This window comes from Sorex araneus, chromosome 9 (assembly GCF_027595985.1).
Source record: "Sorex araneus isolate mSorAra2 chromosome 9, mSorAra2.pri, whole genome shotgun sequence".
In the NCBI taxonomy this organism is placed as follows: domain Eukaryota; kingdom Metazoa; phylum Chordata; class Mammalia; order Eulipotyphla; family Soricidae; genus Sorex; species Sorex araneus.
The window spans coordinates 430,853-457,669 of record NC_073310.1 but is presented as its reverse complement, the minus strand read 5'-3'; the positions used below and the strand labels follow the sequence as shown (position 1 = coordinate 457,669).

General features: G+C 63.1%; 1 protein-coding gene across 24 annotated transcripts; it reads left to right on the top strand.

Annotated features, from left to right (window-relative positions):
- Positions 1 to 540: 540 nt before the first annotated feature.
- On the top strand, positions 541 to 24,748 carry FBRSL1 (fibrosin like 1). Of its 24 annotated transcripts, none has more exons than XM_055146954.1 (19): positions 541 to 807; positions 5,778 to 5,975; positions 11,567 to 11,653; positions 11,951 to 11,986; positions 14,279 to 14,308; positions 17,769 to 17,814; positions 18,858 to 19,167; positions 19,238 to 19,443; positions 19,605 to 19,673; positions 19,827 to 20,041; positions 20,343 to 20,393; positions 20,571 to 20,657; positions 20,945 to 21,013; positions 21,099 to 21,128; positions 21,598 to 21,669; positions 22,108 to 22,228; positions 23,256 to 23,342; positions 23,456 to 23,789; positions 23,903 to 24,748. In XM_055146954.1, the coding sequence occupies exons 1-19, from the start codon at positions 541 to 543 to the stop codon at positions 24,396 to 24,398; spliced, it is 2,811 nt and encodes a 936-aa protein (XP_055002929.1). In that variant the 3' UTR covers positions 24,399 to 24,748. The 24 variants fall into 24 exon arrangements, 21 of the variants coding, with proteins under 21 accessions (XP_055002929.1, XP_055002928.1, XP_055002921.1 ...); XM_055146953.1 differs by having other exon boundaries at positions 19,605 to 20,041; positions 23,456 to 23,515; positions 23,621 to 23,789; XM_055146946.1 differs by having other exon boundaries at positions 19,241 to 19,443; positions 19,605 to 20,041.
- The last annotated feature ends 2,069 nt before the right edge of the window (positions 24,749 to 26,817 follow it).

Genomic DNA, 26,817 nt, shown 5'->3' with positions numbered 1-26,817 from the left:
TCGCCCGCCCGGAGCGCGGGGCGGGGCCTCGAGGCCCGCCCACCAGAGGCGGGGCCGGGCGGGGGCGGGGCCGTCCGAGAGCGCGGGGCGGGGCCAAGGCGGGGCTGGGGCGGGGCGGCGCGCGGTGAGCGAGGGGCCGGGCGAGGCCGGGGCGGGGCCGGGGCGGGGCCGGGGCGGGGCCCGGCCTCGGCGCCCACTTCCTCCGGCGCGGGCGGCCGGGCGGAAGTACGTCAGTTGTTATCCGCTCCGGGCGCCGCGGCCGCCGCCTCACGAGCCTCCTCACGAGCTCGCCCGCTCGCCCGCTCGCCCGCCCGCCGTCGCCGTCGTCCGCGTCGTCCGGCTGCCGCCGCCCGATGGGGCGCGCCCCCGGGGCCGCGGGCCGCTGAGCCCGGCCGCCCGCCGCCCTCCGCCCGCCCCGGCCGCGCCGCGCCCCCGCCGAGCCCGCGGCATGCCCGGCCCGGCCCGCCGCCCGCCCCCCGGGCCGCGCGCCGCCTGAGCCGGCCTGCAGGCCCCGACGGCGCGGCCGCCCGCTCAGCGGCCATGGAGGCCAAGGGCCGGCAGGGCCGCCGCTCGCGCGCGCCGCGGGACCGCGGCCGGCGCCGGGAGGCCGCGCGCGAGCCGGGCGCCCGCGGCGCGTCGTCGGGCGACGAGCCCGAGCCGGGACCCGGCAAGGAGAACGCGGGGCTGCCGCGGACGCCCCCCGCGCCCCGCGCCGCGCGCCGCCGCCGCCGCGACTCAGGCTCCCCGGAGGAGGAGGTCATCGACGGCTTCGCCATCGCCAGCTTCAGCACGCTGGAGGCCCTGCAGGTGGGTGCGCCGGCCGCGCCCCCGCACGGCCCGCGGGTGGCCGCGCTGTCGCCGGCCGCGCGGCGCTTCCTGCCGCCCCCGACGGCGCGACGCGGCCGGGAGCGCCTCCGCCGCGTGCAGCGCGCGCCCGAGCCGGCGCCCTGGCCGCTGGGGCCGCCTGCCGCTCCGGGTCCGGTGCCGGCGCCTCCGTGCGCCCCGACGCGCGCCGCGCAGCCCCCGCCCCCCGCACGGCCACCCGAGACCAGCCCCTCGCCGGCTTACACCGAAGGGCACTTGTGGGGGTCGGCCCCTCCTGCTCCGTGCTCCCCTGGGCCTGGCGATGTGGCGGTCACGGGGCCGGGGGGCAGGCACTGGCCTGTACTGGGTGTGTCCACGTCCCTGCACCTAGTGTCCTTCCGCGGAGACCTGGTGGGATGGCCGGAGCCTGTTGGCCACATGTGGGCAGGCGGGGCTGCTCTCTGGGTTGGGGCCGGGCCTGTGGCTGTCCCTCTGGCTCCTCTTGGCCCTTGGCACCAGCTGTCCTCTTGCGCCTGCCGCTTGCTGCTGGAAAGGCTGCCAGGGCTCCCTGCAGATGCGCCGGATGCAGAGCAGGGCTGGCCCACTGGAGGGCCCCTGATCCCCAGACTCCTGACTTGCTTTGCAAATTGCACAACCTCTTCACCCCATTCAAAACTCAGGTGTACGGGAAGTCCTGAGAGGTGTTAGCTACTCTCTCCGTGCATGCCTCCAGCAGTGCCACCCCCAGTGCAGCTTGCACCATGGCCTGCCCCACCACCATCACCCCTCATGGTGAAGCTGCAGGGGCTGCGTCTGCCGCCTGGCACCTTGACCCCTGGGGCCTCCCAGCCTAGGTGCAGGTAGTGGGCCCGCAGGGTGCATGTGGGTGTGGGGGTGCATGTGCACGGCCCCAGTAGCTGTGCCATCCCCTTGCTCTAGTGTGCTAGGCCTCGCCCCCCCCTTTTTTTTTAATTCATTTGTTTTGTTCTTGGGTCAAACCTGGTGATGCTCAAGGGTTACTCCTGACTCTTTACTCAGGAATTACTGCCGGCACTGCTTGGGGGACCATTTGGGATTCCAGGGATTGAACCCGGGTTGGTCGCATACAAGGCAAATGTGCTGTTGCTCTGGCCTCTCCCCATGTCCTCATGTCCCCAGCTGCTCACTTCGTCCTGACTAGTCTTGCTACAGCCTGGTGGGGTGCAGGGGGCAGTGGGGCAGTGCAGGCTGGGTGTCAGCGTCCCACTCCTGTCCACCAGAATCCTTAGCCTGCTTGCAGTCCTGGTTCGTGGGCCTGTCACTGCTCAGCTCCTAGTTTCTGATTATCCCCTGCTGCGTGTACTCAGACACTGCCCTCAGTGCTGTCCTCCTGGGACTGCTGTCCAGTCATACCCTTCGGGTAAGCGGACTCTCGGTCTCGACCACTGCCTGCCCTGCGGCTCCCATCTGCCCCAAGGGTGAGTGGGTCTGTTGATCTGCACCTGTGCCCTCCCTCTGCCCACTGAGGCGGGACAGTTCCCTGTCACCAAGTGGTAGTGTGTTTGTGCACTTACCGGGATCCCCTCTGGGCGCTGAGTCTGGGACATGTGCTGCCTCCTGAGCCTGTTTCCTGAGACTGTGTCCTCCTGTCACTCCCGAGTGCTCCTGAAGCTGTCCTTGCATCCATCCCCAAGTGCTTCTGAGACCCTGACCTCCCATTCATCCCTGAGTGCTCCTAACTATCCTCACATCTGTCCTCGAGTGCTCCTGACATTGTGTCCTCCCGTCCGTCCCCGAAAGCTCCTGACACCTTGTCCTCCTGTCTGTCCCCGAGTGCTCCTGACACCGTGTCCTCTGTCCTTGCCCAAATGCTCTGAGACTGTCCTCCTCTATACCTGAATGTACCTGAAATCATGCTTTTCTGTCTTCCTGCCCGTCCCTGAGTGCTCCTGAGGTGTGCAGGCAGTGTGGGGGTGGGAGTACCCTAATTGGATGACCCCCTTGTCCTGCTGTACGCACACCCCACTAGCATTGTTCCCCATAAGGGCTCAGGGCATGACCCTGCATCTCCCTCAGCCCACATGTCCGTTGCCCCTCTTGGCGGTGGGAGTGCACGTCCGTTCAGCTAGAGGCAGTGTGCAGATGTGAGCAGACATGCGTTTGTGTGTCGGGGTGTGTGAGCAGCATTGTGCTTGCATGTGAACATTTATGCTTGCGTGGACACGTGTGAATGTCTGCTATGCTTGTGTGTGTGAGCATGTGTGTGAGTGTGCTAACCTGTGCCCTACGTGTGTGGTGTATGAGCTTGCATGTGTGCTTGAGCAACTGTTGTGTGTGGCCTTGTGTGGTAGGGCACAGATAGTTGCTCAGACAGTGTGCTGGGGTCTGGGGTGTTCCTGGTTGAGGGTGGCCCCGTTCAGTGGGTGTACCCTTGCCCTGGCCACTGAGCCTCCTGGAATGGAACAGGCGCCACAGCTTCTAAGACAATATCCTCCTCGCACCGCCCTCCCTGACCTTCCCAGGAGTTTGCTGGGGGTCATGGTGCTGTGGCCCAGGTCCTGCATTCCCGTGGTGGCTCTTCCTGCATCTTCTCTGGGACCCTGACCCCTCACGCCTCCTTGCACCTGCACACAGGGATATGTAATGATGTGGGAGTCACAAAACACGACCATGGTAGAACACCTTCGAATGCTCGGTGACCAAAAATTCAACACCATGATGACTGTGGGGTTTCCGCCATGCTTGCCCACAGCATTTCTCTGGCAAAGTGGAGGAAGCCATGCACAGTGCCAGGGTGGGGCCAGATGCCTTGAGGACAGTGGGGATGTTTCTGTGCCCTGCTGTTGAGAGGGGAAGTAGGAGACAGGTGGGGACCTGGCATCTGGGAGCAGAGTGTTGTGGGAGGCCTGACCTGGGTTAGGTTCCAGGTGGATGTCCTGAACCAGAGTCCTGCCACAGCCTGGAGGAGGTCAGCTGTGGCTATGTGACCTCATGTCGGCACCCACTGGGTCTCATGAATATACTTTGGGTGGCCCAAAGAAAGGGGCAGGAGTGCAGGTGGCACATGGTGTGGCTGTGGTGAGGTCAGGGTGCTCACATGTGTTTTGTTTTTTTTTGGGGGGTGGCCATACCTGGTGATGCTCAGGACTTATTCCTGGCTCTGCACTCGGGGGTCACGTATGGCAGCACTTGGGACCATACGGGATTCTGGGGATTGAACTCATGTTGGCCACATGCAAGGCAAACACCTTATCCAATGTACTGTCTCTCCAGACTCTGTCTTGAGATGCAGCACAGAGGCTGGCCTCAATCCTGAAGAGTCCTTGGACTGCTGGGTGGGTGGGTGGGATGTTGACTGAGGTGGGTAGCTTCTGCCGTGGCTGACCCTCATGCAGCCTAGAGAAGCCCAGTTGGCCTGTACTTCTTTTTTTTTTTTTTCTTTTTGGGTCACACCTGGCAACGCTCAGGGGTTACTCCTGGCTCTGCACTCAGGAATTACTCCTGGTGGTGCTTGGGGGACCATATGGGATGCTGGGAATCTAACCCAGGTCGGCCTCGTGCAAGGCAAACGCCCTACCCGCTGTGCTATTGCTTCAGCCCCTGGCCTGTACTTCTTATTGTTTTGGGGTCACACCCAGGAGTGCTGGGCGATTCCTCCTGGCTCTGTGCTTGGGTCACTCCTGGCAGTGCTTGGGGGACCTTTTGTAGTGCTGGGAACTGAACTGGGGTCTGGCATGTGCAGTGTAAGCACATTACCCACTCTGCTGTCTCTTTGGGGCTGCCTGAACTTTTTGTCTTTGGGCCTCATCTGGGAGTGCTCAGAGACACTCTTGGCAGGGCTCTGAGAGGGCCATATGCAGCTCAGGGATAGAACCCAGATTGACCTGCAAAGCTAGTGCCCTGTCTGCTGTACTGTTTTTCCTGCCTCAGCTGGCCGACACTTAGCCATTTGCTCCCAGCTCTGACCTTTCTGTGGGCTCCTCTTCCCTCATTTTGGAAAATTCTGGTAAGGTCTGTGGGCTGGAGGGGGTGTCCTGAGTTTGGCTGCTGATGCTGAAGGTCCAAGCTGGCATGCAGGTACTCCCCAGTCCCAACTGCCCATTCAGGAAACCACCTTGGGTTGGGACCTGGGTCCACAGGTGGGCCAAGGCTTCTTTGGCCCCAGCCAGGCAACCACCAGAGAACAGAGGCCAGCTCTAGGAGAGGCCACCACAGCCACTGCTGGCTCAGTGGCCAGTCCCTCCAGTCATCAGGAAGCACTTTCTGTGGGGTGTGAGAGTGTCACCTGGATGTTTTTCCTGTGGGAATGGATATCTTCCCAAGCACTTCCCGTGGATGTATGGAGTCATGAGCAGTACTTTCTGTGCGTAAGGGTATTATGAAGAGCACTTCCTGTGTTTGAGTGTCTTGGGGAGCATTTCCTGTGGATATGGCGTCTCAGGGAGCACTTTTGTGAGTGAGGATGTCCCGAAGAGCACTTCCTATGCATCTGAAAGCACTTTGGGTAGTGTGAGCATTCTCTGCGTACGCTTCCTCCGGGAATGTCTCCCTGCTGTGGCAGACACATCAGCATTACTTTCAGCCTTCTTCCTCCCTTCTCCTTAGACAATGCTTTTAGCAAATTGGGGGTCTTACTGTTCCACTTCTCGGATGTGTAGCCTAATGGAACTGGTGGATGACATCTGCCCCTCTCCATCCTAACAGTTCTGCCAACTTCGAGGAGGGGCTGCCAGCAGGTGGCATCCCACAGGGCATGAGAGTCCAGGCCACAGTTGCCTGCGGTGTGGCAGGCTCTGCCCCTGTGGGGAGTGGCTGGAGACGGTATGGTGCTATGGCTCAGGAGCCCAGACTTTCCTGGACAAGCTGGTGCAGGAGAGCCTCTTGAGGCCGCCTGGCAGTCTGGCCGACCTCACTTCCTGCTGAAAGTGGTCCATTGCCCACGTGGCGGGTGCGGCTCTCCCTGGGGCTCACTGGCTCTCTCCTCCCCCCCACAGAAGGACATGGCCCTGAAGCCACACGAGCGGAAGGAGAAGTGGGAACGCCGCCTGGCCAAGAGGCCCCGTGAGGCAGAGAGCTGCCCGCCCGCAGAGCCCAGTGAGAATGGGCAGCCCCTGGACGCGGGCAGCCCTGCACAGGACCTAGAACCCACCAGTGACCGGGGCAGGAAGACCCCTCTGCAGCCCGCCAAGCAGGTGAGCACCAGGCTGCCCCTGACGTGGGGCTCTGTGTCCCCCTCCCGTGCCTGGGGGGCCCCACCAGCACCTGGACACCACCGCTAGCTTCTGCCTTCCCGGCAGCGTGTCCATCGCTGTCGGGCGTGGGGCGTGGGGCACACAGGTCCCGGATGTAGGACCACTGCCTGCGAGAGGCAGGGTCCACGGGAGCCCTGGAACGGGGGTGCGTCTGCTGCTAGGCCGGCCCCGTTTCCCCATTGCGTCTGCCAGGCTCCGCCGACTGTGGCTGTCCAGTGTGTCTGAAGTGGGGGGCTGGGTGTGCGTCCGTGAAGCTCGGGGGCTCGCCTTGGTGTCTGGGTGCGAGGAGTGCGCAGGGCCCTGGGGAGCAGCGGGGGCGGCGCCCAGCACAGGTCTGTCTTGGTGTCGGCTCAGCTCTCAGCACTTCCCTCTCGAGGCCACTTAGTTACCGTTTGCGCCTTCTCCCAGGGTTCTTCTCTGTGTCTTACTGCTCTCATCCCTGGGGCATCGCTGCCAATGAGGCCGCATGTGTCCTGGGTCTGGGCTGGGGGGGGCACGGGCACACATGCCCAGGTGGACACGTGCTCTTTCTTCCATGCAGGTGTGCTCCCCAGAAGGGGGGCCGCTCCCAGCCACCCCCTGGCACCAGAACGGCCCGGCCCAGCTCCAGCAGCAGCTCCAGCCCAGCCAGCCCCCGGGGTCACTCCCAGCCCCGTGCCAGCGCTGCCAGCCCCGTCGGGCTTCCCCGGACTCTGGGCAGCCCTGCCCACCCCAGCGACCACCCCCTGGTCAGCACAGCTGGCCAAAGCGGGCACTGCTGGGTCAGAGACAGCCCTACCGGCCCCGGCGGTCACTACTGGGCCCAGGTCAGCCCTGCTGGCCTCAGCGACCACTTCCAGCCCCTAGTCAGCACTCTCAACCCCAGCGGTCACTTCTGACTCATCCCCGCTGGTCACGTGGGCTTCTAGGCCCCAGGCCCCACTGTCGGCGCCTACGGTCATTTGTGGCCCCATGGCCCTGTTGCCAGCCCCTGCGGTCACTCCTGGCCTCGTGTCACTTCTGTCGGTCCCTGCTAGCTCTCTGGCATCGTAACTGGCCTGTGCCATCATGGGTCGCCCCGTGTCTCCGTGGCCAGCCCCTCAGGGCGACCTTAGGACAGCGTCGCCGGCCTCTGCGATCACTGCCAGCCCACTGTCCGCGGTGCCAACCCCCACAGTCCCTCCTCACTCTTCGTCCACGCCGCCGACCCCCCTCTGCTCCCTCAGACCCGTGCCGCTGTCCCCGACAGGCACTCCCAGCCCCACGCCAGCCACGGAGGTCCCTCCTGGGCCATCCTGACCGACCCCGGCGATCGCTGCTGGGCCCCGGCCAGCCGCAGAAGTTAGGGGAAACCTCCGATCAGCCTAGTCCCCCCAAACCTTCGCTGTTAGGCCCTGGACAGCCGCATCAGCAGAAACGGCCCCTCCTGGGCCCAGAACCGCCCCTGCAGCCCCTTCTGGGCCCAGCCTGTAAGCCTCGGCCGTTACTCCCCACCCCCAAACGCCCCTCGCTCCTGGGGCGGCCAGCCCTCCTCCGCCGGCCTCTCTTGGAGCCCCCCAGCCAGCCACGAAGGTCCCTGCTGGACCTGGTCCTGGGCCACCCCTGCCGACCCCTGCGGTCACGACGGACTCGCTCCTGCACCCCTGCGCTGGCCCGCCAGGCCCCGTCTGTGAGCCCCGGTGCCTGATGCCCCAGCCAGGCTGCATCAGGTGGAGCCAGGGCTGTCTGTGGGCAGCCGAAGAGGCCAGAGAGCCCGGCTGTTGGCGGCTGGAGCCCAGCGGCCTGCAGCAGGCCGGGCCTACCATGTTGGGGCTGAGGAGGGAGCTAGCAACAGCGCCCTGCATTCTTGGACCGGCATCTCTGCGTGCACCCCGGAGTGTGGACGTACGCGTGTGTGAGAGCCAGGGACCTGCCCTACCCCCGAGCATCCTGGGCTGGAACTCGGCCTTGGACATGGGGGGTTGGTGTGAGGTGCCTCCCGTCCAGCAGAGGCTCCCAGCGTCAGTGGTCAAGTCGAAGACACTGGTGACAAGAGGGGGCAGCTGTCCTGTGGGAACAGACTTCGCCCCTGGGCTTGCTCTGCGCCCCACACCCCTACTTGGGGCCCCATCCTGGACACTAGACAGGACTCAGCTGACCTCCAGACTGCCCTGTGTGCGTGGGGGGCTCTGAGTCGCTCCTGGGAGGAAGCAGGGGCGTGTCCGCCTTCAGGAAATAAAAGGTGCCGTTGTCTTGTGAGCCAGCAGCAGTGCGGTGACTTGGCGTGTGGGGCGGAAGGATGTACCTGCAGTGCCTTGAGCCCGCTGTGTCTCAGCTCTGCTGCAGCCCCCGCAGAGCCATGCCTGAGGGTGGAGGGCGGCTCTGACCTTCACCCACCTGTACTCTGGGGGCCTTGCTGCAGGGTGTTGGTGGTGATGCTCAGGTGCCTTTGGGGACCTCCAAGTCTGTGACCTGACTGTCCCCTTGTCTGAAGACCCCCATATGTGTGTCCCCCCTCCACCTCCAGCTGTCTCTGTAGACCTTCGAGTCTACGTTCTGTTGTTTACTTTTCTCTGAAGACCCACATTGTGACCCTGCTGTCCCCTTGCCTCTGAGGACAGCCCTTGTGTGTCTCCCCCACTGTCCCCTCATCCCTGAGGACACCCCTTGTGTGTCCCCCCACTGTCCCCTCGTCCCTGAGGACACCCCTTGTGTGTCTCCCCCATTGTCCCTGAGTACACCCCTTGTGTGTCTCCCCGCTGTCACCTTGTCAGCATTAGGGTGTAGGGACCCTGAGGTGTTGGCATGTTTGCTGGCCAGGCTGGGAGCTGAGGTGGAGCTGGGGTGGGATTGCATTACCCCTCAACTGCCAGCCCCACTCGCTGTGCTCACAGGGCCCTGTTGGGGGTCCTCTGTGTCCCTGAGGGCTCATGAGTCCTTCACCTGGCCAGCCGGCTCTCAAGGCACCTCACTGAGAGCTGGGAGCTCTGTATAGTTTCCGAGTGATCCGCCGACTGCCTCCTGTCCAGACAAAAGAAGCTACTGGGAGTTCCCAGTGGTTCCCGGGGCTTTCCTGAGTCAGTGTTGCCCATCTTGGGGCTCAGGGTTCAGCGAGCAGAGTGGGGAGGCTGAGGGGCCGCTGCCCATGGTGTCACCCACTTTGGGTCTGGTAACAGGCCCTACCCAGCCCTTCTGCCCCTGTGAGCAGCACTGAATGCAGTGCCTGGGCCACAGGCCAGAAGGGGGCAACAGACAGGCCCGATGTAACCGGGAAGTTGGGGGAAGTGCGGCAGTCCCAGTTCCTGGCATGCCAGGAGCCCCCACTGGAACATACAGAAATGGCCATTCGAAACTTGTGCCCTGAGGTGGAGCACTCCTGCAGAGCCTGCACCAGGAGGGAGCAGAGAGCTGCTGTGATTGATTCCATCCAGATGATGCTGGAGGGGTCCTTCCACCCACGTGGTAACATCCTGCCCCCATCCTGTGTGGGTGCCTGCCTGCTTCATCTCCCACGAGGCAGCTGCTGGTGTGGAGGCAGAGTCCTTCCTGAAGGGTCCTCTGACAGACTCTGCCCTGGGTCCCACCCATCCATCCCGCTACTGTGGTCTTTCGGACAGATCGGGCCTCTGGGCACAGGCCAGTCTGCCCTGACCCCATGGAGACAGACTCTGCTGGGCCCCTCCTCCTCTCAGCCCCGTAGCCTTCAGAGGTTTCTAGGGAGGCAGAGCTTCTAGGTGGAGGGTACCCCTCATTCTGTGCTCCTTACCCCCCAGCCCACCTGCTGGATCCCAGGCTGGCCAGCGCCTGGTGTTGCCTTTTGCCCAGTCTCTGGGTATCTTGTGGGATTTGGAGGGGTATGGGCAGGACATGGAGGAGAGCCCAGACATGGGTGTCAGTAGAGAGGGCCCGCATGAGTCCACAGGCCTGCCAGCCTCACCCTGCACTGTAGGATGGCATCCCCTGGGTCCTGAGGTGCCCGCACAGGCTCACTGAGCACTGTAGGGAGCACTCAGCCAGGCGAGGGGTCTCATGAGAGTTGGGGGTGAGCACAAGGTGCTCTTCAGAATTGCGTGGCCTGCTAAGCAGGGTGGGAACCATGGGTCTGGACAGATGTGGGTGTCCAGTCCTGAGTGAGTGCTCATCTCCGTAAAGGCTCCTATGGGTGGGCTCACCCCACGTTCAGGGCAAAGAGCCAGGGATGCTGGTGCCTGCTCTTGACTCAGCCCACCCACAGCACCCCCATCTCAGGATCCCTCTGCTGGCGGGAGTGTGGGCCGGATGAGCCCCCTCTGCAGGCTTGGACCCCCAAGAGCTGCAGCGTGAGAGCTGTGAGTTCTGCCTCTACAGCCCTCGAATGCCTGTGCGCACTGTCCATGGCTTGTTTGAGGATGAGCCCAGGTTGACCGTGGTGGGCTGAGTAGGTGATGCTGCCGCACGCGCGCACGTGGGGGGTATGTGTGTGTGTGTCTGTCCGTCTGTCTGGGAGCTATACAGAGGGTCGTGGGGGACCTGGGTGGTTGGAAGGTCTGGGGGCATGGGGGGAACAGAGGGGAGGAGTGGGGGCGTAGGGGAACCTAAGGGTGTGGGGGCAGAAAGGAGAGGAGGAGGACGCGGGGGGGATGGGGGGAGTGGAGTGACCTGATGGGGGTGGTGCAGAAGGGAGAGGAGCACGGGAGGAATGGAGGGCATGTAGGGACCTGGGAGTATGGGGGCACAGAGGGGTGGAGTGGGCGGCATGGGAGAGCTGTTGGGGTGGGGGGCTCCTGTGTCTAGCTGTGCTGGTTGTCTGTGGAGGGAAGGGTGGGGTGCTCAGGGAGCTTGCTTGTTGGAGTGTGGGGTACCCGCGTGTGAAGCAGCACCCCGGGGGGCTTCCCACAGGCTCCTTCCCAGATCAGCTGGGTGGGTGGGGGCTGACATCTAGCCTCAGGCTCCTTTGGGCCGCCTGTCTGCCAGGCTGGTGGCTGCACCCAGCCAGGGAAGGGGCTGGCAGGGCGTGGAGTGCCCATCCCCACAGTGCTCAGAGCTGGAGTGGGGCCTTTATGGGGGGGTTCCTTGTGCAGCCACAGTCCGCACCATGGCTCCCGTCAGCTGTGACCCAGGGCCCCCCATCTGATAGCTGCTGAGTGAAGGATCCCAGGAAAGTCCCCCTGTCCCATGTCATTCGTACTGTGACACAGATCCAGTGTTTCCCATCTGCTCCCCACCAGGGACTCACAAGCCGAGCAGTATCTGTTGTGTGTCCTGACGGGTCAGACAGTGAGGGCAGAGGGGTGGCCCAGGGGTCCAGTTCCTTGCCCCTCCTGGCTGCCCATCCAGGCACGTTGACCTACACCCATGGCCATGTCTTCTTGTGGCCTTGTGCCCCATGGGGTACTGGGGTAGCTCTGAGGCCTGAGGCAGTAGAAGGGCCCAGTGTAGGCCCAGGGATGCAAGAATGTTCCAGAGCATCATTGCGTGCGTCTCACTAATAGCTCTGAGGCATCATCCCGACTCAGGGGTCTGGCCAGGCTCGCGGTGCCCTGCCTCCTGTGCCCACATCTTTCTGTGTGCTGAGCTGTCCTCCCTGTCCCCAGATAAAGGTGCCTGTGTGCAGAGGGGGTGACCCCCACAGTGACGAGGACGCGTCCCGGAGGAGCAGCTCCCGGGACCGGCTCAGTGATGTGAGTACCCGAGTGTGTCTGCCGGGCCGGGGGGGGGTGCAGGCATGAGCATGGCGCTCTGGGCCCCTGGCTCCCCTCTGGGCTGTGCTGTGGTATCTCAACCTCTGCTTGCTGGAACTGGAGTTGGGGAGCCCCATGCTTCCTTCTCCCTGGGACCTGGGGCCCATTGAGGGGAGGCTCCTGCGGACCCTCCAGGCTGCTGATGGTGGGGACTCGTCCTGCGGCCACGGGCATGCGGGAGGGCATGTATGGCCGTGTGCTCTGAGGCCCACTCCTGACTGTCGTCCTCCTCCGCAGAGCTCCATGCAGGCGGTCTCAGGCAGAGGCTACTCCGTAAGTGTCCTTGCCCCGGAGCCCATCAGGGGGTCCCCAGGGCTGCAGCCGTGACCTGTGACCTCAGGTGCTCCTGGGAGGGGGGCCCTGCCCCCCCTCCCCACTCCTTGCACTTGGCCATCTGGACTCAGTAGTTTCCCACAGCCAGGCCCAAAGTCTTGGTGCCTCCCCCACAGCACCCCTGAGGCTCCTCTCACAGCCCCCCACTCTGCCCCCCACGCTGCCTCTTGCCTCTGGTATGTGTCGTGGTCTTGGCTGGCCCCTGGAGCGGGTCTGTGTCCTCATCCTCACAGTCGGGCTGCTGGCGGTGGGTAGATGGCTTGCTAGGCGGCCCTGGATTGGGCTTCTGAGCTCATCCTGTGGTGTTCACTCTCCTGGCCTCTACCCCAGCTGCCCCGCGTGCTTCCCGGGGACCCTCAGCCACCACGGTGGCAGCACCTGGGACTGACTGCTGTTGGGGTGCCTGGGAGCTCAGAGGTGACTTCCCGCCATCCACAGGGCTTGTAGGCAGGCCAGAGGCGTCAGGACAGCTGTCACGGTCCTTCTGTGGTCCTGAGGGAGGCTGTGTTGGGCAGAAGGTGCTGACGCGTGCGGTGGATGTGCTTGCGTGTCAGGGAGCAGGTGCTGACACGTGTGTGGTGTGCCCACTTGTGCCCGGGTGCATCTGTCTGAAGCCATGTTGGCGGCCCATGTGTCTGAGAGTTGCTGTCTGCTGTCACAGCTGCTCTGCAGTGGGGCCTCAGTGACCCCCTGGGGGTGGCACTGTCCTCTCTCTCCCAACAGCCTATTTGTGGGGTGAGGGGGTCACACTAATAGTCTCATTGCTGAGCCTTGACCTCATGCCCCTGGCCCTGTCTGGGCTGGCATTGGTGTGGCGCAGCAGCTGGAAGCAGTTTCTGTAACTGCTGCTGGTGCCCACCCACTGCCTAGCCCCTGCCCGAGTGGAGCCTGCACAGAAAAAGGGGTTGCCTTTCTGGAGGGCACATGTAGACCCCAGGCATGTGGACTTCACTGTTGTGTAGTGGCCACATGCACTGTCCCCCAAAGCCTTGAGGTGGCAAGGGAACAGGAAGGTCATGAGAGCAGGTCACCAAGGTGTCACTCATTGCTGTGGAGTGGTGGCGATGGACACAGTGCTAGCTGTGGAGTAGGTGATCATGGAGGTGGCATTGGAGGAGGTGAAGGTGGTGGAGGTGGTGTTGGAGACTGTGGTGGAGACGGTGGTGGTGGAGGGTTGCTGGTGAGGTGAGGTGGTGGTGCTGGGAGCAGCAATGGATGAGAGAGCCACTGTGCTGTGTCTGATGTGAATACGAACCTAGAGCTTTTGCGTGTACTCACCTGGAACCTCACAACAGCCCTGTCAGCCTGTTTCCGTTTCACAGAGGAGTAAACTGAGGCACTTGGAGCCAGAAAGATAATACAATGAGTAGAGCGCTTGCCTTGCAAGTGGTCAGCCCAGGTTTGATTTCTGACATTCCATATGGTCCCCTGAGCCAGCCAGGAGTGATCTGTGAGTTCGGAGCCAGAAGTGAGCCTTGAGTACTGTTGGGTGTGGCCCCCAGACAGACAAAGAAACTGAGGCACAGAGGTGAGGAACTCGTGTAGTACTGCACAGAACAGGTAACAGGTGTTTCCTGGCTACCTCCATGCCCAGCTGTCTGTGGGACTAACAGTGGAAGCCCCCCGACTGTGGCTGTGCTGGCTGATGAGGGGATGCACTTTCACTGGGAGGCACAGCACCCCACCTCACACCCATGACGCTGAGCTTCTGGGGGTGCCGGCCAGAGCTGCAGGGGAGAGGCCTGAGGCTGGGGGGCCCACCCACCGTACCACTGTGCTGGTGAAAGCCTCCCTGTGGTGGCCAGGCATGGCCCTTTCTGTGAGGCAGGAAGACCACGTGGCCGTGTTTCGGGCGTGCCCGTCGGAGGGGGAGTGTGGCCCAGTGGCTGTGGGAGAGAGGCCCTCTCTGTTCTTCGGGGGCAGTGCTGTGGTGTCTAGTACACCATTTCTTGGGAAGCTCCTCACCCCCCAAATTGGTTTTGTTTCCTCTGCCCTGGCAGTCATCTTTCCTCTCCTCACTCGGGTGCTTCTGGGGACAAGCAGGGGCCTGTGGGCAGGGCTGTCCCTGTGGCACGTGGCCCCCAGCCTCTCAGTGGGACCTGGTGTTTGTGTCCTCCCATCTTACCCCTCTTCCCTGACCTGTGAGCAGAGGCTTCATCAGGAGGGGCCCGAGGGTACTGGGTCCCCTGGCTCCTGGGGGGGTGGGTACTGACTCCCTCTCTCTCCCCACAGTGTGACAGCGAGAGTGACGGGGATGACAAGGTAAGCGCTGGACCCCGGGGGCTGGGCGCCCAGAGCCACCCCACATTGCAGGCTGGGCTGGGCAGCGTGGGAGCAGCAGTGCCCGCCGCGGGCCCTGCCCACAGCCCGGTGCACGTGGCAGGAGCCGCTCCCGGGAAGGGGTGCTACAGACTTTCCCCTCCGCGTGGGTTTGTGCCTGGGCCCCTTCCACTGTCCCCTGCTGTGTGATGAGCAGATGAGCACAGCTGTGGCTGGGGCACTGGATGGGGAGCCTCTTGGAAACCCTCTGACAGCCTTCGAGGGCGGTGCCCAGGGATCACACAGCCACCTTGCCACGGGACTACAGAGGCCTGTGCTCAGGCACCTCAAAGGCCGCCATCCTGTGGCCCCAGGGCTGCCTCGGTCTGCTGCTCTCTGCCCTGGTGTTGGGAATGGCCCCTTGCTCAGGGGGAGCCGCCGTGGGACAGCAGCTCACAAGGCTCTCTGGGGACACGCACAGGGAGCCCACCCACCTCCTGCTGGCGCAGTGCTGACGTGGGGTGTGAGGAGTGTGCGCCCTGGTGCGCCCTGGAGCAAATGCAGCTGAGCCCGGCTGTCCCCATCCTGGCCATGTCCCCACCCCACCTCTGCCCTGGCCACAGCCGTCCCTTACTCCCTGTCCCTTATGCCCTGTCCTCATGACAGGGTACTGGGACCCACGGGACTAGGGAGGGTGCTGCTCTTTGTGGCCAGACCCCTTCTGAGCTACTCACCCTCATTGGGGGCCTGAGATGGGCCTGCACAGCCTCTCACCCCTGCTCCTCCCCATTCCCCCTCCTCCCCCTCCTCCTCTCCTGCTTCTCCCCCGCTCCTCCTCCCCCTGCTCTCCCTTTCCTTCCCCCTGCTCTTCCCCTACCCCTCTTTTCCCCCCTGCTCCTTCTCCTGCACCTTTCCTGCTTCTCCTTCTCTTCCTCCCGTTTCTCCCCCACCTCCCCTTTCTCCACTGCCCTGACCACCTGCCCCGCCTGCACATCCCCCTGGGCCTCATGCCTAACTTGGGTCCTCTCAGCTCCTTGGTTTTCTCATCTGAAATGGAGTTCACAAAATTATCCCTCTGTGATCACGTAAAGAAAGAGCAGGACAAAGAGGTAGTCATGACCAGCCAAGGCTGCCTGGTGCTGGGGCCAGCGCCATAGGACAGTGGGTAGGTCATTTACCTTAACGCAGCTGACCTGGGTTTGATCCCTGGCATCCCATAAATCCCCTGAGCTTCACCAGGAGTGATTCTTGAGTCCAGAGCAGGAGTGAGACTTGAGTATTGCCCTGTGTGGCGTTTCTCAGAAAAAAATAAAAGGTGACCTAGTTGAGGAGGCCCCTCAGCCCTGGAAGCACATAGCCCCTCCCTGGCCACAGGACAGTAGCCAAGAGACCAGCGCAGGAATGGGAGGAGTGGGCAGCCTCCAGCACTGCAGCCCTGAGATCGGGGCTGGCAACTGGATGCTGCATGCAGGACCAGGGAACTGATGGCCAGGCACGTTCAGGTCCTAGAGGGGATGCGGAGGGGCGAGGGTGGTGCTGGGGCTGTTGCGTCATGGACAGCTACGAACCAGCTCAGTGTCAAGACGCCCCTTGGTGAATGTCAGCAGAGGCAGGATGTTCAGGCAGAGGCAGAGGTGGTTTTAGTGGGAGCTTCTGTCCTGCTGGGGTGTGGCCCTCTACCTGCTTCTGGGGACTGAGGCCCCCTGTAGTGTAGGTGGCCCTCAGGCCAGGCAGTCCCAGTGACCTGCCGTGGGAGGCCCATGCACGCTTGGCACAGGTTTTTCAGGCATTTTCTTTCCAGCACGCTGGACCCTGGTGATGAATGTCGTGAGCATCCCCTGGCCTGCGTGTGCAGGAACCAAGACCTACTGGCAGTGTGGCTGGGACCCACTCCTGGGGCCCTGCTGGGCTTGAGAGGCACCCCTAGCTATAGAGCAGCTGCAGTCTATTGGGGGGCCCTGAGGGACTCCCCCCCTACTCCTCTCACCATGCTGGGTCAGACTGAGTGCCCAGGGGTCATTTCCTGTAGCCACAAGCGGGGCCCCAGCCCTTAGGTTCCTCCTTTCCCACAGCTAACCTGAGGCCGAGGGTGGCTTCGTGGTGAGCTGAGGAGCTAGGTGGTCTGTGGACCCTGTCCGCCCCTAGGCCAAGGGCCCCTTAGCAGCCCCCTCACTGGGTCCATGGCAGGAACCTGTAAGGCTCGAGGCCCCAGAAGCTGGCCTGGGCCCACCGCCTGCTGCCCCTTGTGGCAGGTTCTCAATGGTGGTAGCTGTCAGAGCGTCCTATGTGCATCTGTGTCTGCCTCAGTTTCCTCCATTGAGCAGGGAGCAGGGGCCCTTGGTTGGACGAAGATCTGAGCCTCGGGGCTGGATTAGTCAGTCCTGCCGAGAGCCCCTGGCCCAGGCTCTGGGGAGGCAGGGCCCTGGGACAGAGGGAGCCACGAAGTAGTGGGAGACGGGGCAGTGCTCCTGGAGGCTGGGTGAGTGCCGAGCCCTGGGCAGGACTGGGGACCCTGGGCTAGGTCCAGGCGCCATGCCACCCACTGGGCCTGGGGGTGGTCTCAGTCCTGGCACACATGGCTGTGAGGGGTGGGGCAGGGCACCGGGAGGCAGGCAGGCTCCCCCCTTTGTCTGCATTTACCTGCCCCCGGGTGGAGTTCTTTGTCTGAGAGGAGTGCCAGCCTGGGCCAAGCTGGGCCATTCCTGGGTCGGGCCCAGGGCCAGGAGTCACCCTTATTCCCTGCAGAACCTCTGCTTGTTGCCAACATTGTTGGGGCTGCTTTGGAGAGACTGAGGCAGCTGTCCAGGCCTCCAGAACCCCAAAGGCCAGCCCCCGACTGGGAACACACTTGCACTTGGGCCTCAGCCCTCGAGGGGGGAGGGCACACCTCATCACACCTGCTTTGGCTCTTGGTCTGTGCACCTACAAGTTGGAGAAGGTGCTCCACGCTGTTTCAGGATTGCCCAGCCCCATAGGGCAGAGGCTCGGCCCTCCGCATCCTCTGAACCTGCCCTTTTCTGCTTGGCTGAAGGGCCTCCGGAAGGGGGACTCTGAGTCACACTGAATCCAGCAAGGCCTGTGTTGAAGCCCGGTCAGCTGGTTCCTCGGAGCTCTAGCCATGGGTGGTGCCCCGACTGGTGGTGGCCCGGTCCTTGGCACGGCCTGATGGTGTCTCCCCTGCAAGGCCTTTCTCGGGCTGACCCCCCTGTGAAGTGCCCCTCCTCAGGGACATGTCCTGGCATGGGTTGGGCCTGGTGGTGGCACACAGACCTGTGTCTGCTCTGTCCTCATGACCTCAGTGCCGGAAGCCGGCAGCTCTGACCCTGCCACACCCAAGCCTGGTCTGTGCCACAGCCCCTCAGCTCCATCCTGGATAGAGTGATCTGTGGCCAGTGTGGTGGGGGGCAGCGTGAGCTTGACCCCAAGGCTGATCCCCAGTTTCTGAGCCGTCTTTCTTCTGTAGGCGTCTGTGAACTCCGGGAAGCTCTTTGGCCCAGTAGCTGGCAAAGGTAAGTGGGTCCTGGACTGGAGCTGAGGTTCCCAAAGGGGGGGTTCCTGCCCTCCAGCAAATGCTAGCAGTCTCGTCCCTGGGGCCTGTGGTCAGGAGGCTCCCCGAGGGCTGACATGAGCAGTGGGCAGCAGCGCTGCCCCCTCGAGGCCTGGCTCTGGGAGGTGGGGAGGTGAGTCCCATCCCAGTGCTGCCCGTGGGCCTGCTGCTCAGGTAGCCCACGTCTGCGAGCCGGTGCAGAGAACAGCCCTGGCTTGTGGTGGCCACATTGTAGGGGCAGCACCCTGGGCCTCCCACTCAGAGATGCAGCTCATCAGCGCCACACACTGGAGCCAGCGGTGAAAAAGCCCGTGGCCCATCCCTTCCCCTCCAAGACTCTGCCCTGCCTGTGCTGCCCTGTTCCCGGGACTGTCCCTGGGCGGAGGGCAGAGCAGTCACTGCAGCTGAGGCGGCTTGCAGGTGCTGGGTGACTGTCACTGAGCTTCTGTCTGCTTCCTCCCCAGGGGGCCAGAATTTGGGGGCCCAGTAAATTCTGGGGACATGCATACCAGTGTACAGGGTCCACCACGCCTGCTGGCCTGGGAAGGGCCTTCGGGCCCTTTCTGGTGGAGCAGCCACCCAGGGGGACCCTGCCCCCCACCTGGTACTGGGGACCTGGGAGACTCCTGAGAGTGTTGGTGGCACGCGCAGGCCTAGTCACATCAGCTAGGCCTGTCCCAGCCCCTGGCCACCGTGATGATGCCCTTGGCGATGGGGACCAGGCACTGGTGAGCGGGAGAAAGGAGCCCGTATCCTGGCCTCAGCAGTTGAGGATGGGATTGTCAGCTTCATGCTACACCCCGTGCTACACAGCAGCCAGGTGTTTGCTCCTGGGGGATGCGATGGAGAACCCCTCGCCCCCAAGAGCTTGATTGGCTGCAGTAGCTGGAGGAGGGGGAGGTCCCTCTGGGTGTGGGGACTGGGCCGGCATCCTGCTCCTCAGAAGTGGAGACTGCACAAAGCCAATGGGCAACCACCTCACCTGGCCTCTCTCCCTTGCCACAGACCACTCACAGGAGGAGAAGTTTGAGGCCAAGGCATCGGGCCTGGAGCGCAGCCGTGAGCTGAGCTCTGAGCCGCCCTTCCTGCCCTCCGTGCACAGCCCTGCACCTGCCGGCCCTGCGCAGGGCGCCCCGGCTAGCCCACCTGTCAAGAAGGAAGCCTCTGCCCCGTCCCGCCTCACCCCACAGCTGCCACCTGCGCCCCCACAGCCCCGGGCCCCACCCCCGGCACATGTGCCTCTTTCCCTGGGTGCCTGCCAGGGCCACGGACACAGCCACAGCCAGGCTGCACACAATGGCCTGCACGGCCTCAGGTAGGTGGGTCCCCGGGGGAGGGGGCAGAGCGGCGGGTCCCCTGCACACACTGACCCTCCATTCCCATAGCAGGAGCAGTGGGCTCAGCCTCGGGCTCACGAAGCACCTGTCCCTGCCGCCTCATGGGCCAGGGGCCCACCTCTCTACCTCACACCTGGCGCTGTGCTCACAAGCCCAGCACCAGCACCCTGCGGCCATGTTTGCCGCCCCCCCGACTCTGCCCCTGCCTCCACCGCTGCCCACCAACGGCCTGGTTCTCCCCGGACACCCCGCTGGTAGGTCAGGGCTCCGGGTAAGGGCTGGGGTTCTACTCCCCCTCCACCAGGGGCTTCCTCTCAGGTGGGAAGGGCACGTTGGGGCAGAGGTGCCAGCGAGCCCCAGAGCACCCAGGGGGCACCACGGGCGCCGGCGGGGCTCACTCTTCTCTCTTCCTCAGATGCCAGCCTGCTGCTCTCACTCAGCCCGCCAATCATGTATTGCCAGCCTCATGCGGGGATTCTGATTGGTACTTGGGCACAGGCTCCTCTGCTCCCTCCTCCCCTGGGCCCGCACCTAGCCAGCGGCCACCGACCCCGGGAGTGCCAGGTGACTACCCGCCTCGCCCCGCCCGAGCCCGCGGCCGACGCGCCTCTCCGTCTCTCTCTCTTTTCTCTCCTAGATCACGAGCTGCTCAGGCAAGAGCTGAACGCACGGTTTCTGGTCCAGAGCGCGGAGCCGCCTGGCGCTCCCCTGGGCCCTGGGGCTCTGCTGCGGGCGGAGTTCCACCAGCACCAACACACACACCAGCACACACACCAGCACCAACACACATTTGCCCCCTTCCCCGCCGGGCTGCCACCGACGCCGCTCGCTCCACCCACGGCACCCCCTCCGGTGCGTAGACTCACAGTTGCTCACCCGCACACCCAGGCCCACACCTCCCCTGGCCGCTGCCTGCCCTCCCCTCCCAGTGTCTAGGCCACACCCCCACCCAACCTCCGCCTCCCGGGCCTCCCCCAGCAGATTGCCACCGGGTGCTGTGCAGGTGCTGGGGAGGTTTGGGGGCTGTGGGAGGCGGGGCAGGGAGCTGCAGGAAACAGCCGGCCCAGCTGGTCACCCTGGAAGCAAGAAAGCCAGTCTGGCCCCTGGTGGGTGGGAGCCGGGCCCGAGCCTCACCCTCTGCCTTCTGTTGCAGTTTGACAAGTACGCACCCAAGCTGGACAGCCCCTACTTCCGACATTCCAGCGTGAGTATCCCTGGGTGTCTGCTGCAGCCCTGCCTCGCCCTGTGTGCACTGATGTGGGTGGGGTGGGCTGGGGGCAGCGGGCGGGGGGGGCTCCCAGGCCTTCAGCCAGGTGCAGGACCACGTCCCAGGGTGTCCCAGCACCTAGCCTGCCCCTGGGCCGCCCTCCTTCTCTTGCAGTTCTTCTCTCCTGCCATCCCGGGACTGCCCGCCCTGCTCCCACACCCCGGCCCCTTTGGGTCCCTGCAGGGCGCTTTTCAGCCCAAGGTACCGACTGCCCCCGGGCATGCTCAGCCTCATGGGGAGGCAGGCCGAGAGGGACTCTGCCTGAGCTGGGAGGCACAGGTAGAGCCTGTCTCTGCTCTGGGGCGACCTCAGCATGCTGTCCCCTTCCCCTCCCTCGGGGGCCGCTCCCTGCTGACCGCCCAGACCATCCATACTGTAGGATGGCCCTGAGGCCGTCTGCTTGCCTTTACAGACACTCCTGGGTCGAGAGTATAGCTCCTTGAAGGGGGCCTAGACTCCCCAAGTTCTCATCCCCTCTCTCCCCTCAGACCGCAAACCCCCTGGAGGTAGCAGGTGGGGCCAGCACTGTCCATGCCCTCCTGCAGAAAGCCCCTGGGGTAGGTGTGGGTACTTGGGGGTGGGAGGTGTCCAGGCCAGTCCCCCATGGGGCCAGGGCCTAAACATTCCCTCTGTCAATGACAGGTGTCTGACGGGTACCGGACAGCCATCAGGGTGAGTTCATGGGATGGGGGGTTGTGTGTGTGTGTGTGTGTGTGTGTGTGTGTAGGTCTGTGTATGTGTGAAGGTCTTTGTGTGTGTGAGGGTCTGTATGTCTGAGCGTCTATGTGTGTGAGGGTCTATGTGTGTAATTAGGGTCTGTGGTGTGAGGGTATATGTGTGTATGTGAAGGTCTGTGTGTGTGTGTGAAGGTTTTTGTATGTGTGTGCATGAGGGTCTGCGAGGATGTGTGTGAGGGTTTTTGTGTGAGGGTCTGTGTGTTAGTGAAGGTCAGCATGTGTGTGTGTGAGGGTCTCTGTCCCCTTGTGTGTGTATGAGTATGTTTGTGTGAGGATCTGTGCGAATACCTGTGTCTCTTGGGGAGAAAGGTCAGTCTGGAGGGTCCTCGAGGAATGGTGTGGGAGGCCATGGGGTGCCATGACCAGACTCAGGCGCTGCTGAGGCTGTGTGTACACCGCAACAGAGGCCGGGGCGGTGGTGTGCAGTGCACGTGCAGACAGCATGGCAGATCTACCACCATCAGCAGAAGGTGAAGGTGAGTGAGGCCTGCCAGTGAGCAGAGACCCAGTCCGGGGCCACGCTGTTCCCAAGCTGGGGTGGCATCTGCCCAGGAACCTGGCGCTGTGGGCTGAGTGACGTGTGGCACGGGGGACCCCAGTCCTAAGGCACGCCAGCAAACGTGCACCTCCACAGGAGGCCCTGAATCGTGCCTGGAAGGGTGGGCGAGCAGCTGTGCGAGTGGGGCCGGAGCCCCCACAGGGAGGGTGGTGAGTGGTGCTAGCACTCAGTCCATTGACCCGCGTTGTTGGGCAGGCTCGGGTGGGTCTGCTTCCCAGCCCGCCCTTGGCCCCGAGGTGGGACCAGCTGTAAGGGCACAGCACACCTCGCCTTCTGAGCTGAGCACGTGCCTGCCGACGACCCCAGCAGCACTCGGAGGCTGGGGGTCCCTGCAGGCAGCCGCTGTCCCTCTCAGCAGATGCAGCTGGACCCCCACCAGCTGGACACGCTCAGCCGACCACCTGCCCCTGGTGCACTCGCCGGCCCCCACTTTCCAAGCCCGCAGGGCCTGACTCGACCCCTCTTCTCCAGCTCAGGTGGGCTTGGGGCTGTGGGGTCCAGTCCTCAAGGGCCTTTTCCCCGGGGAGCGGGGGCCTGTGTACATGGGCACCCTGTCCTGTCCTCCTGCCAGCATTGTCCCCTTGTCGCTCACCAGCCCTCTCATCCCCCTTATCTCTCCGTGCCCATGCCCCTGCCCATTGCCCATTTATTCTACTATCCCCATTCCTGTCCTCCTCCCTGTCCCCTTGTCCTCACTTACCTTCTCATTGCCCCTGTTCCCCATTGGGTCATTGCTAGCACCTGTTCCCTCTGGAGAAAAGGAACCCTCCAGACCTATTCCTCACTCCCATCTCTGTTGCGTATGTCCCAGAGCATCTCCGGGGATCACTCCTGAGCAGTCCCAGGCTTAACTGGAGCTCTCCCAAACTGAGTCATGTCAGAGGGGACACCTCCAGGGACACTTGGAGCCCAGGCTAGGACACCTTACCCCTAGACTGTGGACCCCCAGAGAACAGCAGAATGGCAGCTCAGTGGACAGCCTCCCTGTCCCCCCAAGTGGACCTTTGGAGCCTAATGAGAGGGATGTAGTTCTTCTCTGGCCTCTTGAGTGCCAGGAAGATGGGGCACAGTGACTGGGCCATGTGGGTGACACTGACTGGGCCGTGTGGGTGACACTGACTGACTGGGCCGTGTGGGTAGGACACCGTGGCTGGATCATGTGGGTGACACAGTGACTGGGCCACATCGGCAGGACACCATGCTGGGTCATGCAGGTGACACACTGACTGGCCATGTGGGCGGGGCATGTCTGTGGCTGGGTCCTACACGCAGGACACTGGGATGGGCTATGTGGGCAGGTTCGGTGGGCTGCAGCTGCCAGCCTCAGAGATGAGGCATGAGGTTGGACTCCGTAGAGAGGAATAGGAGGGATCAGGGTCCAGCCCTTGAGTGCAGTGGAGACAGGAGGAAGACCCCCATGAGTGCCCTCACCTCTGAGCCCTGTCACTTTTCTGGTGGGGGTGGGCTGGGTCCAGTGGCCCCAGACCCCGGTGCACCCCTCAGCCTCCCTCGCAGGTGCTGCCCACCCCATTGCTCCTTTTGGACCTGCCGCTCACCCCAGCACTTTTCTGCCCATGGGCCACTTGCCAGGTAGGTGCCCCAAAGTGAGGCACTCCAAGGGGTGGTCAGAAGGAGGGGGCACCCTTAGCTGCAGGGGTCCTGAGGCCACCTACAGCCCTGAGTTGTGTACCTGCCTCTCACAGATGCCTTCAGCAGATCTAGCACCTTCGGGGGCCTGGGGAGCCTTCGCAGTCCCTCGCTGAGTGAGTGTCCCCGCCTGCTCTCTGCACCCCTTGGGGGTCCTCGCAGCAGCTCTCAGCTGGTGGGTGTGGTGGATACCCACCTGCTGCCCGCCCTCCCTGGTGCAGGTGGCATCTTCGTCCCCAAGGAGGGTTCAGCGCTGCCCGGTCTGCACAGTGCAGCTGAGGCCTGGAGCCGGCTGCACCGGGCACCACCTCCCTGGCCCAGACCCTCAGACTTGGAGCGAATGTCAGCCCTAACTGACCATGGCCGAGAGCCCGACAAGGGCTGGGGGCGGTGAGTACCCCAGGGGCTGCCTTGGGGATGGGCAGGACTCTTGGCGGGGTGGACTGGGCCCCCGCCCGGGCTCCAGCCTTGGTGCTGGGCTGAGCCGCATCTCCCCACCGCAGGGAGCTCCTGGACAAGCGCCTGCTGAGCCGGGCCTCCCCAGCCGGCCCCGCGCTGCTGCTGCTGCCCCGCATCAAGGAGAGCCGCTCCCCGGCCCGGGAGGCTGCGCACCCGCCTTCTCCCCCCGGGCCTGTGGGACCCCCGGAGCGGCCGCGGGGCACCGTGAAGGTCAAAGAAGAGCGTCGAGAGGACGACGGGGCCCCGTACCCTGGCCCGGGCCCCGCGCCCCCCTTCATCTGGGAACCGCCCCGCGAAGCCCCCCATGGCCTGGAGCTGCCCCAGCGCCCCCCCGAGCACCACAGCCCTGAGCCCCGAGCACGGCGGGAAGTGGTGCTGCCTCCTGGCCCCGGCCCGCTGCCCGCTGCGCTCCTGGCCCCGCGCGTACCACCCGCGCCCCCCGCCCCTGCCGGGCACCCCCGGACTACGTCACTGGCAGCCCCAGGCGAGGGGCGAGATTACTCGCCGTCCCGCAACCCGCCCGAGGTGGAGGCGCGGTAGTGCCCGGCGCCCATGGCCCCACCCGAGCTGCCCCCATGCGAGTTTGTACAGCTTTGCCCTCCAGTGAGAGGCGTTTCTAATAGATTTGTATTTTTCTTAATTTTATGCTCTTTAGACGTTTGAAAGAGATGAAAAGGAGAGTTTTGCTTTTTTAGTTTGGATTTGCAGTTTTACGGCCTCAGACCCCACCTTAGAGCCCCAGGGTTTTCTTGTCTTATTTATGGGGAAAATGCGGTCGTTTTGTCCAACGCACTGTGATGCCCCTCAGGCCGGGCTCTGGCCTCCCTCGGTACTTGGAACCGAAGTTACAGATATATATATTAAAATAATAATAACATTAAGGAACCTGGGTTTTGCCTTGTTCTGTTGTGCAGAATTGCACAGAATTTTCTGGTTTGAGAAGCATCAAACAGGCTGTTGATAGAAACGTGAGGGGCCTAGATTCCTCCCCAAGGGGGCTTTATGAAAGACCTTTCTAGCACTTCCTGCTTTCTCCTGGGTCCTGTCTCAGCCCCACTCACCAAGGGTCTAAACTACATCAGAAGTCTTCATGTGGGGGCTGGAGCACACAGCCAACCTGGGTTCGATTCCCAGCATCCCATGTGGTCCCCTGAGCACCGCCAGGGGTATTCCGGAGTACAGAGCCAGGAGTGACCCCTGTGCATCGCTGGGGTCACTGACTGCCAAAAAAAAAAAGTCTTCATGTGGAGACTTCCTTCACCTGCTGGGTTGGGTGCCATGGAGAAGCTTCTGGCATCCTTGGCCACCCGCACCCCAGAGCCTCTGCCTGTGTTCCATAAGCTTCACTGCCACTGCATCAAGGCCCAGCACCCTCCACAAAATGGAGTGTGAGTATGAGGGGTGTAACTGAGTATCCCCAAACTGCCCGTTCTCACTGTGGACTCAGTTACCTTCTGGGTCTATGCCCGCCCTCAGCGAGGGCAGGGCAGCCTGGGTCAGAGTGGATACACAGGTATGTGCAACACGGGTGCCAGTGTGATGGCTACAGGCAGGGCTTACACAGCACTTACTGTCCCACTTGGGTCCCCTGCTCAGGGCTGTTCCTGCTGCTTCCATGTCCCCTGCAAGACCTCACACACAGAGCAGGAGCTTTGGGGCAGAGTCATTCCCTAATCCCCAGGCCCCCTCACATCAAGAAACTTCACCTCTCTTCACTGGACTTGTCCATTTGCTTGTCCACTGGGTGTCGCCCCATTTGGGGGGGACACATCCCAGTCTGCCATGGACATTTGGAAAGAGATGCCTGACCCAGAACTGGGCTGTGGCTGAGGGGCCTGTGTGTGGGCCCGCCCTGACACTGCCCCAAAGACCCTTCTGCTGGTCTGAGTCTCAGCAGCCTTGGTGTGTCTGCTGGGAGCACCTTGTCACCTGCTCTGCCTTTGGTGGCTGAAGGACTGGCCTCCAGGGGACACAGTAGGGCTGCAGGCTGTGCAACACCCCTAGTTCAGGGACCCATGGGTGGATAGGGGTGGAGGGAGCAAGAAATTGGGGCCCTGTGAGGGACTAAACACGGAACAGAGTTGTGGGGCAGTAGGGCCCCCCACACACCAGTCCTCACGTCACACACAGGCTGGGGCTGGAAAGAGACCTCATTACTAAGGGGAGCTTTTATGGTGGAGCAAGACCCATGTGGAGATCTGGGCGCTGAGAGGCCTCCCTTCCACGGGTGCTGCCGGGGGCACCTGCTGGAAGCTTCAAAGGAAGTCCAGCTCCAAACCCTTGCACCTGTGCAGTGCGTGCACCCGGTGGATACCTCACCCAGAAGCCTTTGAGATTAAATGATCAGCAGGTAAAGCTCAAAGTATGGGTTAGAGGATAGAACTTAGGGCCAAGAGATAGTACAGCGGGTGCCCTAGGCTCAATTCCTGGACCCCATATGGTCCCCTGAGCACTGCCAGAAATGACCCCCAAGTGCGGAGTCAGGAGCATCACTGGATGTGACCCCCAAAACCCTTTATTCCCCAAGTTAAAAAAAATAATTTATCTGAGCCAGAGAGATGCCTCAGGGACCCATACAGGAGCCACGGGCTCTGCGCTCCCCCTACAAAAATCGCTCAAATTGAACAGTAACTCTCCAGCTGAGTGGGGACAAGGATATCTGTCCGGGGCTATACGGTGCTGCAGCACCACCCATGCCCAACAAAACGGAAATACAGACAAAGGCCCGGCAGGCCAGCGAGGCCAGAAGCCATAGCCTGGCTTCCTCCGAGGTGGTGCGGCCAGGCAGAGCCAGGACCACAGGGCTGTAGTGCCCCCTGGCGGCCCCCTCCGGAACCTGCCTTAGGGGCACTGGCCAGAGCCTGTGGGAAGACACTGGCAGGCGCGGTTCACTGTGGAGTCCGGCGGTGGGAAGTGGGGCTGGTGGCCAGGTCGGTGGAGACATGGCGGTGCTGCTGGG

Excerpts from the sequence above, each read along its gene's own strand:
- FBRSL1 (XM_055146944.1), top strand. The coding sequence starts at position 541 with ATGGAGGCCAAGGGCCGGCAGGGCCGCCGCTCGCGCGCGCCGCGGGAC. Across the intron at positions 21,129-21,597 it reads GGTACCGGACAGCCATCAGG|AGGCCGGGGCGGTGGTGTGC; the intron begins GTGAGTTCATGG and ends ACACCGCAACAG. Across the intron at positions 22,229-23,255 it reads ACCCCTCTTCTCCAGCTCAG|CCTCCCTCGCAGGTGCTGCC; the intron begins GTGGGCTTGGGG and ends TGCACCCCTCAG.